This window comes from Pseudomassariella vexata (genome assembly GCF_002105095.1).
Source record: "Pseudomassariella vexata strain CBS 129021 chromosome Unknown BCR38scaffold_1, whole genome shotgun sequence".
NCBI classification, from domain to species: domain Eukaryota; kingdom Fungi; phylum Ascomycota; class Sordariomycetes; order Amphisphaeriales; family Pseudomassariaceae; genus Pseudomassariella; species Pseudomassariella vexata.
The window spans coordinates 999,805-1,014,043 of record NW_024467956.1 but is presented as its reverse complement, the minus strand read 5'-3'; the positions used below and the strand labels follow the sequence as shown (position 1 = coordinate 1,014,043).

At 49.6% G+C, this 14,239-nt stretch overlaps 6 protein-coding genes across 6 annotated transcripts; 3 read left to right on the top strand and 3 right to left on the bottom strand.

Annotated features, from left to right (window-relative positions):
* Nucleotides 1-519: 519 nt before the first annotated feature.
* BCR38DRAFT_479678 (uncharacterized protein) lies at nucleotides 520-1,620 on the bottom strand (the record flags this gene model as incomplete). Its single annotated transcript, XM_040863185.1, has 2 exons — nucleotides 520-931; nucleotides 1,259-1,620. The coding sequence occupies 2 exons, from the start codon at nucleotides 1,618-1,620 to the stop codon at nucleotides 520-522; spliced, it is 774 nt and encodes a 257-aa protein (XP_040720751.1).
* A 941-nt stretch (nucleotides 1,621-2,561) lies between these two features.
* On the bottom strand, nucleotides 2,562-4,813 carry BCR38DRAFT_4575 (histidine acid phosphatase). The gene is made up of 4 exons (XM_040862047.1): nucleotides 4,323-4,813; nucleotides 4,137-4,270; nucleotides 3,936-4,084; nucleotides 2,562-3,888 (listed from the first exon to the last, which is right to left on the bottom strand). The coding sequence occupies exons 1-4, from the start codon at nucleotides 4,477-4,479 to the stop codon at nucleotides 2,718-2,720; spliced, it is 1,611 nt and encodes a 536-aa protein (XP_040720750.1). The 5' UTR covers nucleotides 4,480-4,813; the 3' UTR covers nucleotides 2,562-2,717.
* Nucleotides 4,814-4,952: 139 nt separating this feature from the next.
* On the top strand, nucleotides 4,953-6,632 carry BCR38DRAFT_358310 (Alpha/Beta hydrolase protein). The gene has a single exon (XM_040857137.1). The coding sequence runs from the start codon at nucleotides 5,379-5,381 to the stop codon at nucleotides 6,180-6,182; it is 804 nt and encodes a 267-aa protein (XP_040720749.1). The 5' UTR covers nucleotides 4,953-5,378; the 3' UTR covers nucleotides 6,183-6,632.
* A 292-nt stretch (nucleotides 6,633-6,924) lies between these two features.
* Nucleotides 6,925-7,676, bottom strand: BCR38DRAFT_329833 (uncharacterized protein; the record flags this gene model as incomplete). Its single annotated transcript, XM_040854908.1, has 2 exons — nucleotides 6,925-7,312; nucleotides 7,390-7,676. 2 exons carry the CDS (start codon nucleotides 7,674-7,676, stop codon nucleotides 6,925-6,927), a joined length of 675 nt encoding a protein of 224 aa, XP_040720748.1.
* Nucleotides 7,677-9,966: 2,290 nt separating this feature from the next.
* Nucleotides 9,967-10,986, top strand: BCR38DRAFT_416059 (uncharacterized protein). The gene is made up of 3 exons (XM_040859079.1): nucleotides 9,967-10,283; nucleotides 10,350-10,441; nucleotides 10,500-10,986. The coding sequence occupies exons 1-3, from the start codon at nucleotides 10,008-10,010 to the stop codon at nucleotides 10,591-10,593; spliced, it is 462 nt and encodes a 153-aa protein (XP_040720747.1). The 5' UTR covers nucleotides 9,967-10,007; the 3' UTR covers nucleotides 10,594-10,986.
* Nucleotides 10,987-11,077: 91 nt separating this feature from the next.
* Nucleotides 11,078-11,944, top strand: BCR38DRAFT_404274 (EBDP3 protein; the record flags this gene model as incomplete). The annotated part of the gene is made up of 2 exons (XM_040857832.1): nucleotides 11,078-11,461; nucleotides 11,573-11,944. 2 exons carry the CDS (start codon nucleotides 11,078-11,080, stop codon nucleotides 11,942-11,944), a joined length of 756 nt encoding a protein of 251 aa, XP_040720746.1.
* Nucleotides 11,945-14,239: the final 2,295 nt, after the last annotated feature.

The following is a 14,239-nucleotide window of genomic DNA, read 5'->3' as shown; positions in this document are numbered from 1 at the left end:
GCCGCCACGGGCACCACAGACGCCTCGGACTCGTGGCTCCCCGAGCCCTCGCTGCCGACATATGTTTCCAGCATCGTCTACTTCTCCGAGGGCACCACCTGGTCTTCTAGGCGAGCGTTCTCCTGACTCGCGTCGAGGCAGCTACTGCCTTCACTAGGAATAACCTCGGTGACATGCCAGCCTAGCTGGCAACATGCCCATCTCTTCGCAGCCTCAGGCGTAGCAGCAGTCATTCACTACATAAACCCACTTTCTTTCGAGTTAGAAAAAGAACGCCAAGTTTCCCTCCCTAATCAATTAAACGCACCCGACCTTGCTCTCGATTCTCAACCCGAGCTCTCGCAGAAGCAGGTCGCCTCCCTCGAAGTCGTCCACGGCCACTATCCCCGCGAAGTCGTGATATTAGTCGCTAGTAGTGTCCCGGGGTTTGTTGGTCATGAGATTGATCAAAGTCACCTTGAGCACAAAAGCCTCGCCCTGCCGGCGCGTCTCGAAGGTGATGTAGCCCAGTTTCTCGACTTATGCTACTTTCTGGAAATTGGTAAGTAACCCGGGGTCTACCAGGCTGGAAAAGAAACGGGCCAGCTCTGTGCTTGCCCCGAAGGCGCTGTATCTCAGTCGTATTAGCTGGCGTAGCACCTGTGCTTTGTCAAGAATCCGGAAGTAGATTTCGGCCTGCTTGGCAAACCAGTCGATCCAGTGTAGACCGTGTCTCATCATACCTGAGATGGGCATGGGTTGCAAGGTGCTGAAGGTCTCATGGACTTCGCTACCTCGTTTTCCATCCCCCTGCTCAGTGATGACGTGCCCCGCCTTATCCAGAACCACGATGATATCCGTACCTTTGATGTGATAAAATACTCCGTGATACACTGCGTACCATTCCTTTGCGCCCGGTGGTACGGTTTGGAGCTTTTCCGAAGAATCATCTCTCGTACAACATCAAGCATTTTCGCAAAGGCAGGGTCGTTAGCCTGTGCACCTCTTTGAATTTCCTGTCATCGTACCTTGTCCTCGACATCCGGGTTCACGTAGGGTTGCTGCAGGGCCAGATGCCGTGCTTGCATTTGCTGTATGGTGCTCCTGCCCCGAAGATATCCGCATCTTCGACGTTGACTATTGCCACAGCACGACCGCGTTGCTTGAATGCTTGAATGAAGCGACCTGCTTCAACGTGTCGTTTGACTGCTCTATCATTCGCGATCTCACTGGTAGGTTTTGTTCTGATGTCGATGATATCCTGAGATAGTTCACGCACACTGGTGCTTGGGATGTCAATGCGTGTATCCTCAAAATCGTCCATTGCCAGCAATTTGTCATGGGGGAACCTGATATTACTCCAGGAATACTGCGTAGGCCCCGGAACAGGGCCCCTCCTCTTTGGCCACCGCCCGGTTCCGTTGTAATGGACCTCAGTGGCAGCATCACATCAGGTTTGGGACCGTAGATAATCTTCTCTTCCTCCTTCCCATCCTTTTTAGCCGCATACTCGACTGCTTTCTCTATCTTCGCCTCGGGTGTCTTCTTCTCTTCCCATGTGGGCAACGACTCGTCGTGGTTCCCCTCACAGCTGCCTGGGATACGACGCTTTATGGCGGCATCAAATGCTAGAAAGGCCATCTTGAGTGTTGTTGCAACGCTCTCTGGCGTCCTGTCCTGTAGCGGCTGTTCAGTCGGGTAGCGAGGCGGACGTGGCTTGTTTGCCTTGCTAGCTGGTTGCGGGAGTGACAAGATGGGGCTTTCTGGCGTTCAAGGCCAACTGCTTGAGATTAGTCTGGCTCGGGCTTTGGGCAATTCTCCAGTGGAATGAATATTGTCGTGAGGCCATGTATGCATGTGCAAACGAACCCCTCTGGGGTTTGATGCAGTTCAAAGCCTAGGACTCCCACAGAGAGAATAGCAACTTTGTGACTTCATAGCTGTAGCCAAACTTCCAAAACCAATGGTGAATCACTGTTAGAAGAAGCTAAGTTGTTCTTTTTTTGGTCATCTCATGTGCCTCCCTGTAAAGAGGTCGTTTGCGCTATTAACTGCATTTGCCCATAACAGAGAAAAGGTATGCTAATCCCATCTCGTATCATCAATTCCGCTTCTTTGTATTTCGTGATAGCATAAAATTCAGGTACTTGACAATATTCCCCTCTAGCGGGAACTTGCAGCTATTCACAGTATTACATAGACATCCTTTTGGTCACAACACTTCTTTCTCTCTCCATTGTCAGAGAATAACCATTTATTTAACACAGTGGATCTTGTAAATTGGGTGGTCCAGAGTTACACAATAAGTGGACATTATATGACATGTTCCATACATAGCAGGAGAAATAACATCAACTAATTTAGACTTGCTCAAGGAACTACTTGACATACTTGCTTATGGATTAAAGAGCCCCTCGGATCAAGTTGAGGCGCCGATCGAACCTGGCCTGGAATGGTAGATGTGGGAAGAAAGTTGGATTACGAGTCTCCGATGTTGATCGTGTCGTAAATTTCAACCTCGTTGTAGGCTATGCTGCAAAGTTTTGGCATAAATGAAGCCTTGTGGAGGTTTTCACATTCTTTAAGCCTTGCAAGTACTCTAGTTCAAGCCCATTGAGCAGGATGGCCATGGCCGGAAACTTCTACGCCGTAATAAAGACATCCTTGCCATTTGATTCCACCATTGCGTTGATACTATAACGATTCTTATCCATGCCCACCCATCCTTAACCCCCCGGCTATGGCGCGATACGCTGCAGCCAAGGGCTGCTCAAATCCGTATAGAAACTCGCCCCCTTAACCTTCGTAGGCGCTCCCTCAATAGTCACATTACAATTGGTAATCCAATCACCCTGCGCCTCATACTTCGTCTGAACATACTGGACATAATCGCTCAGCAGACACGACGAGCCCGGCCCGTTCTTACAAGAGGGCACCGGGTATACAGCGTCGTTCAGGCGGATACGGATGTAAGTGGCGTTCGAAGACTGGCGGCGGTCAAGGATGGCAGATGTAGGGGCGGGAGTTGGGAAGACGCGGATTGTTGATGCTGTGGCTAGAGCTGAGGTCGACAGGGTCGTTGGGGCGGTTGAGGGTCCCGCAGATGCGGTGGCGTTGGGGTATTGGATGGTGCTTGTTTCATCGCCTCCAGAGATGATGCAGTTGAGTCGTTCAAAAGCGATAGTGCCTCGCATCGATACATATCGAGACCCTACCCATAATCGGTCATCATCTTTCTCCGTTGGTGACAGAAGGGCTTGTTCGTCAAAAACACCACTAGCGGTGACAAGTTCAGTCAGTTGTCCGTCGTTCAAAAACGACATGAGCAGCTTAGGCAGCTCGAAGGTCGACCCATCAGCGTCGGTACCGGTGATCCCCGGCCCTTGCTCGAAGAGATCGATAAGCGCGTTGAGGTATGGCGTCATCATCTTCTGCGGGAGGTCGGTCCCAGGGCCTATGCCATAGTAATAGCGGAGATCGTTGGAGTACTCGTACTGCTTCAGCTCCTCGTCGGTAAAGACGTCACACCATGGGGATAGTCGTCCGGTGATGTGGCTCTCGAATCCGCACAAGTACGGGATCTGAGCTATATCGCTGGCTGTTAGGGTGAGGTTGCCGTCAATGAGCGCTTGCAGGCGCTCCTGAACGGGGGGAATCCAGATATTGTCCCATATGGTTTTGTTGTCTCCACCCGAAGCATCTTCGAAGTTTGGGCACATGTCTGACGGAGCCAAGGAGTCGCCAATGCCGGCTGCGAAGCCTTTCGATGTCACTGAGACGACGCTGCCGTTTGCCGGGGCTGAAAATCCGAGGAAGCCACGGACGAACATTTGAGCCGTTTGGAGGACCCGGGTGTAGTTGTTGGCCCAGACCATGAATTCATCCCCATCTTGATACAGGTCCGGGTATCTACAACAGTCAGGCTTTGGCCGTAGAAACAGACGTGGAAGACTCGCCTTGTTCGAAGTGTATAGCCCAGGTCATGTGCTTCTTTCGCCCCAGTGGGGTTCTCCATGGCGATTTGGAGTGGCGGGTTGGTTAGGACCGTCTTCCACTCTGGCAGGAAAGACAGACTCCCACTTGCAGTGTAGTTCCCTGCGTAAAACTAATGTTGATCAGCCGGGTCAACCTAGTCTGCGCAAGTATCAAGGACGAACCCTTGACTGCATCTCTACCCATCCATCATAAGCGCCAGCATCGGGATACCTCGAACCATGACGAAGAACATAGGCGGCCTGGTCCACATAGCAGTTCTCGGGGACTTCAGGCGAAATGTCATTGACATTGGGGCCTAGCGTCATCTGATTAGTATCGCTCAAATGCAGCAATAAGAAGATACTTACCGGCATACCAAGGACCATTGGCCCCGAGCCATTTCAGAGGATCGATGGCACTGCCGCTTGACGGGTAGTTGATGTCTTGCGTAGGAGCCAAAATTTGACCCGCGGCAGACACACCGACTGCAGCCAGAGATGCCCCAAGAAGAAGCGAGGAGGCCATGATAGGGGGTCGGAGACAAGAGTGGACGCACGCAACGAAAGCAAGAATCACATCACGTACATAGTAGGGAGACAAGAACTACTTATATGGAGCCATTGACCCGCATATAAGGGAATGGTAATCCATCCTGGTCTATGAAGTCAATTCATGGTGACATCGGCACGACCTTGAGGTTCAACGGTATCCCAGAGCTTCCTCCCACGTGGGCATCGGGTAAGCACCCGACTGTATGGGAAGCATGCCTAGATGATCATACGAAGGAGTTGTTTACTAGTGATTAAAATTGGGTTGCCCAATCCTCGCCCTATCGCACCTCGCAAGACACGTAATGTGGATTGATCGACAGCACGTGTGAGAAGAGCAGGCAAGTTGTGGTTTGAACGGAGGTTGTCTCGTCTTTTAGTTCGGAGATTGAACTCCAGAAACGGAGAAACGGTTACAATTGATTGTGGAGACCCACTGCAATCCGGGGTGTTCGATCCTTGTAGCTTTGGACTTGCCGTACTCCGAATTACATAAGGAAAGTCAGCTGAGAGTCAGAAGAGCTATGGCTTGGATGAATTTTCAAATGCCCATGTTTGGTATATTTGGTAAAGCTGAAATCAATAGTTATGACAAGGCTCTTCTATGAGTTTGGCAAGCGGCAAACGGACCCCGGGTGCCGGGCGGTCCGGAACACCTTCCGAAAATACAAAGTGTCGTCACTTCTCGCCGGGCTTCACCGTGAAAACCACAACCAACGGCAAACTGTTATTCTCGTTGCGACTCGGAACCCTGCGCACAATAACTCGTGGTAAACCCACCTGAATAATCCCACTAAATTTTGATCTTCACCAACGCAACACGATATTATTTCACCAGAACAAGTCATAACAACCACTTCCACCCACCTCTCCAAAATGCCCACCCGGATCCCCCAACCGGAGGACTTCGCCCCCCTCTCCCCCGCCCTCAACTTTACCCTAACCTACCCCGAAGTCCCCGAGACCACCACCGCCATCCTACTCATCTTCCACGGGCTCGGCGACTCAGAAGTCTCCTTCACCACCTTCGCCAAGAGCATCGCGCTTCCCGGGGTGCTAGCCATCACCGTCCGGGGCGTATCCCCTTTGCCGCCGGCACTCCTAGGCATGACAGACGAAGAGGCCGCTACGAGTCCGACGAAGCATTTCCACTGGGGTGATGATTTGACGCTGGCACCCGATACGGGGGAGCTGGATCCCGACCCTGGATTCGCCAAGGCGGAGGAGTTGGTACTGGGGAGGTTGGTGCGGGAGACTTTGATAACCAAGTGTGGGTGGGATGTGAGGGATATTTTGCTGTTTGGGTTTGGGCAGGGGGGCACGCTGGCGTTGGGCTTGGCCTCGAGGTTGAGGGGTGGGGAGAGGGTGGTGGACGTTACGGAGGGAGAAGGGGCGCAAGAAGGGAAGGTGTTTAAAGGGACTGTGTCGATCGGGGGGCCGTTACCGGCTAGTATGGTTCCGACTGTGAGTGCTAGAGATAAGTCGCGGACCCCGGCCCTGGTCTGCCATGGGAGGTCGAGTGAGGCGGTTGATGACGAAGCGATGGAGGTGTTGAAGAAGGAGTTTGTGGATGTCAGGGAAGTGAAGTGGGGGAAAGGCAATGATGGCATGCCGATGAACAGGGACGAGATGCTGCCAATTATGCAGTTCTTTGCGGAGAGACTGCAGGGTGGATGGTGAAGACGATGGTTATCTTTTACTCGAGCACATTTCCACGGTTCCAACCATCTTGCTCCAGATACCTACAAAGTCAACTATGGCCAAATGAGCCATAGTCAACGACAAATGACTCACATCAAGGGCGAGATACGCAAATTTGATGTTGATAATCGCAGCTCGTATACACTCCAGGGGCTCCATCTGAGTGTTTTTGTGATGCACGTCTTGTTTGGACCTAGGGATAAGCTGAATTTGTCCCATGACATTTACGGGTTTATTAAAACGCATACTGGCTGACCTACATTGTGGGCATTTAGTGCGTAGCTCTTGTTAAAGAAGAGTACTCCGGTGGAGACGGAATACTCGACAGCACAAGTTGGAAAAAGTGAAATTCTTCTCGGCTTTAGCCAAGTTTTTGTGGTTGCAGTATCCGAGCCCAAATCCAGTCACTATTAGCCGGCATGAAGCAGCAAAAGTCACATTTGACATGGGAATTGGAATCGAAGCATTCCTGTCATCTTCTCAGAACATGCTTGATAACAGCTCATAAATCAACCTCCATTACTTGTCTTCAACCCATACCAACGGACCTGCGTGTCTGGTTTGACTCGGATCTCACCGGAAGCCCTCAATTTGTTGACATAGCCAATCTCAACCTCTATACAGTGTTTCACATGTCTAGTATATGGATACTAGTCATACTTGTCATGGGTACAGTGTTCGGAGTCTACCAACAGGTGCAATCAACGCACCCCTCACCTGCTCATGCCTTGACTTTCCCCACACCAGCCTGTACTAACATCCTCACATACCACTTATGCAAGAAAGTAATCTTGGGCGGAATACCATGCACCGCACCCTCAGGATACGTGCCGGCGCTATCGAACAAAGCCGACTTGAGACTAAATTCAGCAACCTCCTTCTCCCGATTTATGCGAGCGCTGATGAGAACCAGACCATCCGAGTTTCTCAACCCGGGGTTGAGCGGCGATCCTCCACACCGGACGGTAATTTCATTGCCCTGGTTTTCGACTACCTCAAAATGGTTCGAGAACTTCAGGCCCTTCTCGTACTTGGCTACGGCCAAGTCCGCAATCTCCCACGTCTGCTGCTCTGTACCGGGAGGCGCATCGTAGCGCTTCTGGAACTTGCTCTGCGGCCAGTATGCTGGAATCCAATCTTAGACATTTGATTTCCGCTGTGGTTATGTTGTCAATGGAAAGTTAACGTACCCCACCCACTCCAGATGCCGCGACAAAACTCGAGCGTAAGGGCTTTCTCGTCGTCCCGCAACTCCGGTCTAATCTTACGCAAAGGTATGCGCGACGTACAGTCGTCCTGAAGGGCAGGATTGCCCTTAGGGTTGTACTTGGTGTACGTCTTCGTCTTGTTCCACGGGTCGCTGTGTGCAATGCTCACAATCGACGTGCCAGCCGCCAAGTAAGCCATTCCGGCGCCTACGCTTGCTACACCTCCTGTGACGCCTAAAAGGCCCGCCGTGAACACTGTTCTCATTATCCCCATCGTGGCTGGCGAAGATTGTATCTCTTGCAACAATATTTGCGGGAGAAGAGTTCTGAGCAGGCGACACTGAAAACGAGAGGAGGTCGGTAATGAAATGTGGGTTTATTGGTTAGAAATAGCTTTGATTTCGGGCACAAACATAACCCCGCCCGCAGTGTGCTTGCAACTGTTAGGGAATAACTCTCCCCACTCAAGCTGTCACGGTATGTTTATTCAAGGCGCGATAGTGACGATAAGCATACTTGATGTCATGCTTGAACAGAGAATCGTTGAGCCAATATCAACAAACTCGACAAGTATAGGCTATATGAACGATCAGCAGATAATCCGAAACCGACGCTGAATAACATGCCAGAATTAATTGCATCAGCTCATCGCGAATCCCAAACGGTAGGCTCCAAACTGCATGTTAGCAGGTGAGATGGTCGCTCTGCGCATTTAGTCTGTGCATATCGCGTAGATTGTTCATCAGCGGGAGAGCACATGACCTATGACCGAATCGTGAAGAATTTGACCTCGCGATTTGTGCCAACCGAGAATGTTATCATATCTACGAGGTCATGGAAACATCGTATTCACCACAGGTAGCATTGGTGACGAAAGTGCCAACATAAACAAGACGAGTTGGCATTGCTCCGAGCACATGCCATGTCCTTCACAGAGGGACTATTTTCGCTCGTTCGTACGCTCGTGCGCGACCAGCTTGTAGGAGCACCCCCGCTATGTGATCATTATGTAACCGATGGGACGAGTTGCTCTGACACAACAACGGACCCAAGATCGACAGGTCCAATGCCATTCCTGGTCTCAACTTTTGAGCTTACACTGCTTGACCTAGAATCCAAACCTTCTAATTGACGATTTTAGGTTCAGTCCCCAAGGTCTGGAACTGGCTAATTCTTTATCAGCGTCAAACGTGGGTGTGGCTTGCCATTGATACCGTTTCTAAATTGACCGCCGTCGTATGTTCCACTACTATTGGGTTGCTCTACGCAACAACAAGAACTCGCGCACCAGCTCCGATTAAGCGATGCTTCCCGTTCAGTGTAGGCGCCAACGCCACCACCCCTTGTCAGAGGCGTGGCTTGTGGCTACTATGCTGCACATGGCGTCCGTTGGAGTTGGAACCTTCCCCAACAAGGTCGAGATTATTGTCATGCTTTTGACACGGCCGCCACTGTTCAAGATTACGTACAATGACACCGAACGACGTCATTTCTCAGGAACAATTTGAAGCTGGTGTCAGGCTGCAAAATTTGCGCATCACGAAGTAGTCAAATCCGAAACGTCCGCAACTGCCACGTTGAAGCATGAGTAACCAGCAACTATGTCATTTCCTTCGGACAGGATGCTCCGGCGGCACGGGCAAGTCCGTATGCCGTATGGGGGCTTATTGTTCGAGACTGCGTCGCTCTGTCAACTGACCAGAGCAGGCAATCCGCAGGAGGCAACTAAAATTAGACAATTACTGCAAGAGCAAAACGCGATCTCGATCGTTTGGGGTGCTTAACCTTAACAATTCGTCCTTTACAGCCAGACGGCTTTGCATTTATCGTTAGCTTCATCGGTAGGATGTATATGGCATTCTTATGAAGTTCATATATTCGCAAGCAGAATGGGAAGCAGAGAGATGACGACATTCAACCAAGTAGTGCTCAACCTGGCAGGCATAATCCCCGGCTAGTCAAGGCGTCATAGTCCGTTTCTAGCCAATTGGCAGCCCCACAGGCTGCGGGAAGGCATTTATTTATTTAACCTTGCAGGCAATCATGATTTGACGTTCGGACCTAGCGTTCCCATGAGCCAATCAAATGGATTCGATAGCTCTGAAAGAGCTCCGGTGGGAATAGTAACATTGGCAGGAGCTTATAAAGGCTATCAAGCTTGTCACTCCGCGATTGCGCGTCTACAGCGAACAATGTGACAAGAAAATTGAAGTAGGATATTGAGCCTCGGCCCAGTGTCGGCTTCCGTAGCTTGGATTAATGATTGTAGGCAGTTTCTCTGGGAAAAGGCAAATAATATAGGTGCGAAAGGACCGGGAAGCTTGCCTTCATGTGACGTCAGATGCCAGCAAGGTCCCATTCCTCCACGAAACTGGAACTGGCACATGGAAGAGCAAAAAGGAGGGGCACGCATCCTTCCTGGATACCCCTCCATTGCACGGGCAACGGGCAAGCTCTAGGTACAATGATACACAGCATATGCTCGGACGAAGTGGGCTATGACGCAACCATGCTCTCACATGCCTGTTCTTTTTGACAGCAACTGACTGAGTGACTGACTGTCTTGTAGAGTGACAAGTGAATCAAGCAATAGCGAATGGTGAGGCAAGCACGCAAACAGGCACAAGTCACTCTTACTGAGGCAGGTACGGGTGGTAAATGTGAGCCAGCCAGTCGTTCTTCCAACTACTTAAACCTCCAAACCTCCCACTCCGGTCTAATCTTTTTTTCTCTCATCCCCAACTCACCAACTCACCAACTCAAGCTATTTCAAGATCCTCAAAGATTCTCAACACCAATAAGCCACATATCCTCGAGCCTTCTCAAGAAGCAAATCATCACCATGGACAAGATCAACAACGCCGCTAACTACGTATGCCTTTTTGCGCTCCATTCTACACTTCCAAACGTACTTCGCCTGCTGACTTTGTATGGCTAGGTCTCTGACACCGTCAAGGGTGCCGTTTCCACTGGCTCCAAGGAGGCTAACAAGGAAGTTGCCAAGGACAACAATGCCAGCGTTGGCACACGGTGATTAGTCCTGTTGCCTTGAACATAGTCAATTTTTTACTGATGGTCAATAATTTAGCGCCTCCGCTGCCAAGGATGCCCTTGGTGATAAGATCGACGAGTCGAAGCACAACACTTCTGCTGATGTGAACAAGGAGGCTGCTAAGCACTAGACCGTATTTCTCTCTGTGTGTTGCGACATGGGAATATTTTGGCGTCTGTCACATGGGTTGACAATGGAAGTATGGAAAGCAGAGGGGACGTTACGACGAGGCACACATCAATACCCTCTATGATAATACCTTAGAATTCAGGTGCCTCCCATCCTCAAGAAATCTGGTAAATATGCTGATAATTATGTCTGTGATGCGAATGTCTATTTTCTTACGAAAGTATTTGCGATCAACACGTGTATGGCATGTGGCATAATTTAATGCTGATTTTGGGACTAATAGTATTCAGGTTGGCTGTAGAGATACATAGCTACTGATCTTGATTTGCGCACGGTCCACAATCGATTCAATGTGAGTACCTCTAGAACTGATACGTTACAACCCCAATTTGTACCACCAATCCACATCACGAAATCTGTCAAAACTACCACCCACTGTCCGAACCGACCAAACAAAATTTATGCTGTCCATAACGGCTTCAATCATGGATTCCCTCCCACCCGACCTCTTCGACCGAACTACTCTAGTCTCGCTCACCTCCACGCTAGCCATCCTGGGAGTGGCGTATCTGGCCTCTCTAAATGCTCTGCCCTCATCCACGTCGGGCAGTCTGAGAGGGTTGTTCATTTGGCATGCTTTCGACGCCCTAATTCACTTCTTTCTGGAGGGCAGCTTCCTCTACCACTGCTTCTTCAGTTATATCCCGCTCACGCAGGTTAAGAACCGGCTTGCTCTCGCTCCCACCGCGCATAATTTCTTGGGACACAACGATCGCGCTTATGGCCCGCAAGCGGGCGGAAGTAATCCGCTCGCGCAGCTTTGGATGGTTTATGCGAAGGCGGATCGGAGGTGGGCGGGGGCGGATTTGGTAAGTTCGATGATCGATTCCCTTTCTAGATGATGAGGCACCTCGTTGGGAGGACCAGAAAGAATCAGAATTATAGGTGGAAGCAAAAAGTTAACATGAATTTTTTTCCAGTCTGTCATCAGTCTCGAACTCTTAACCGTCTTCATCGCGGGTCCGCTTGCATGTCTCGTCTGCTACGGCATCGCCAAGAAAGACCCCCGAACCAATATCCTCATGATTGTCGTGGCGACCATGGAGCTGTACGGTGGGTTCATCACATTTTGCCCCGAGTGGCTGACGCAGAATTATAACCTGGACGCGAGCAACTTCATGTACAAGTGGGTGTATCTTGTGTTCTTCAATATGCTGTGGGTTTTCATCCCGTTGTATGCAGTTTGGGTCTCTGTTCAGGATATCAATGATGCGCTTGCGATGCGGGCCAGGTTGGAGAAGGGGTTGGAGAAGTCGCAGAAGAGTTTGCAGAAGGTCAGGAAGTCGAAGTGACGGATACTCCGGTCTTGATCGACTGCAAGCTTGGCTCGGGGAGGGGTTGGTTGTCACGGTTTTGAAAAGTATTGTGAAGGGGGACGCATTCATGGTTCAGGAACGCGGACTGTACAAAGCAGGGACGCAATCAGTTGACTCTGTGAAGACTTGCTGGCAGGCGTTTGAATATATGTATGCATCCTCTTCCCAAATGGGGTACTCATTGTACAGTCAGAAACGAACATGTATATACAGCCTTGCTGATATATGCTGGTTTTCCAAGGTGTCTTACTTCTATCTACCAAAATCCGGGACTTTGAAGTTTGGGCTGGATTCCCCCAACCGTCTCTGCGCCTGATTGTCGCTGTGACCACAGGACACGAGAGCATGACATTCAATGCGAGCTAGTTAGTGCTATGGTACATTCTACTGTTAAGGTATGTTCTATCCACTCTATATGAAATTGCCAGTATTTTCTTCACTAGTATTCTGGAAGACATCATGAGAGTAAACGGAATAATTATATATTACTGTCGATGTGAAACAACAAACCCCAGGTCCAGACTGGGGACCAATCTTTCAACAGCTCACTTGGGAGTTATCACATGGCCATCGGTCACTGGGCGGCATCAAGTCCGTAATTGCTCTGCAGCTCCTGGTTGAAGGGGTGTCGCTGCACCGCTACCATCGTCTCGACCAGTACTCCGACCACTTCCTCCAGCCCATGCTGCTGCTGCATCAGACCCTGGCACAGCTGGTGCAGTTGCTCGCCTGCCGTCCCCAGTCGGTACTGCATGTGGTCTCGCCGTTTGTGCCATTGTTGTTGTTGTTGTTATTCCACTGATTCCTCGGGTCATATATATGGTTGTTCTGGTTGTTATTTTGGCTCCATAGACGGTCGCGGCCGTTATTATCATTTTTTATGGCTTCCTCGGTGATTGTTGCGGCCGTTATGGCCACCATGACGAGTGCGATGTCTAACCATATTCAGGGAAAGTCTTCAGGAATTAGAGAATATATAAAGAGGAGCCTAGAGAAAAAGAAAGTTACTTGCAAACATCTAACTGAATAATGTAGAGGGCAGGGCCGGGGCAATTAGAAGATTATTTTTCCATGGGGTTTATGTGTATATGATATATGTATGTATGTATGTTAGATCTTTGCGGATTTGGGGGTAAAGCTTCATGGTTCTTATGGATAGGTCGTTCTTTCTCTCATGGCCATATTTCCCCGGCTGCCACCTGTCTATTTTACGATTACAATACTTTTTCCAGTGCGGCTGATCTTTGTTCTCATGTGTGGTACAAATATGTCAAATTGTTGGCCTTCGTCCTGCACAGAAGCTCGTTTGGTCATGCAAGTTGGACATGTGACTGATTCTGTCACCAGATTAGTGAAAAAACACGAATTTATGGACACTTGTTCATGATTCACCGGACTCTACTCTGCTCTTTGGCATAGTGTATCCCCAGAGTCATTACCAAGTTGCAGTCTGGGGGAAACTCAGTTCCGATCTGATTGAATTGCAGCCATAGCCAAGGCTACTATTTATTCATCGCTTCATGGCATAATTATGACCTCTGCGGCAAGAGTGATCCCAACATCTGTTCATCCAAACTCAGGCTTCATGTTCGCGTGATGTAGAGTTGTGGTGAGTTTAGAGCATTGGAAGTCATCAGAGAAAGAAAAGAGAGATGTGCTCAAGCAATAAACTTGCCATCTTATGCTTCTCAGCAACGCAGATAGTTGACACAGATATATAACTTCAATGCTGTACAAAATCAAGGGAAATAAAGCATGATCATAGCGGCATATCGCACAGCCTCGCCCTATTAGGTATATTTGTAATAACCAAGACACGAATGTAGACTATAATCTTGTGGAGCTGCAGTACTATAAAGCGAGACCATCGCTGTGCTCTAGAATCTTCATATTCGCTACAACACTAGAGACTACTGATATATTAATAAGGTGCTAAAAATACGAAAGTAGTGGCAGTCGACACTTCAGATCCTAAAACAGTCGAGAATAAATGAGATTCGCTCTCTATTTAGCGAAATAAGACCTCGGAGACCTGGACCTACCCGTTAACATTCAAGTTCACCTACTCATTCTAGCAGTCTGTCATAAAATGGCGAGTGGATCTCTTAAAAGATCGAGTGTCACACGTCCATCTCCCCATACCTGACTAGAAACCCCTTACCCGCCAACTCTTCCTTACGATGGCCCCGCAAAGCTCCCCGTTTCCCCATCGTCCCAACAATCGCAATTAGTCTCGCCTAGCAGCTCATCATGCATAAAAGCCGTCTGTTT

Coding starts and splice junctions, on each gene's coding strand:
- BCR38DRAFT_4575 (XM_040862047.1), bottom strand. CDS start 4,479: ATGGCCTCCTCGCTTCTTCTTGGGGCATCTCTGGCTGCAGTCGGTGTG. Junction 4,085..4,136: donor GGGTAGAGATGCAGTCAAGG/GTTCGTCCTTGA, acceptor GATCAACATTAG/TTTTACGCAGGGAACTACAC. Junction 3,889..3,935: donor GGCTATACACTTCGAACAAG/GCGAGTCTTCCA, acceptor TGACTGTTGTAG/ATACCCGGACCTGTATCAAG.
- BCR38DRAFT_358310 (XM_040857137.1), top strand. CDS start 5,379: ATGCCCACCCGGATCCCCCAACCGGAGGACTTCGCCCCCCTCTCCCCC.
- BCR38DRAFT_416059 (XM_040859079.1), top strand. CDS start 10,008: ATGGTGAGGCAAGCACGCAAACAGGCACAAGTCACTCTTACTGAGGCA. Junction 10,284..10,349: donor TCAACAACGCCGCTAACTAC/GTATGCCTTTTT, acceptor TTGTATGGCTAG/GTCTCTGACACCGTCAAGGG. Junction 10,442..10,499: donor AATGCCAGCGTTGGCACACG/GTGATTAGTCCT, acceptor TCAATAATTTAG/CGCCTCCGCTGCCAAGGATG.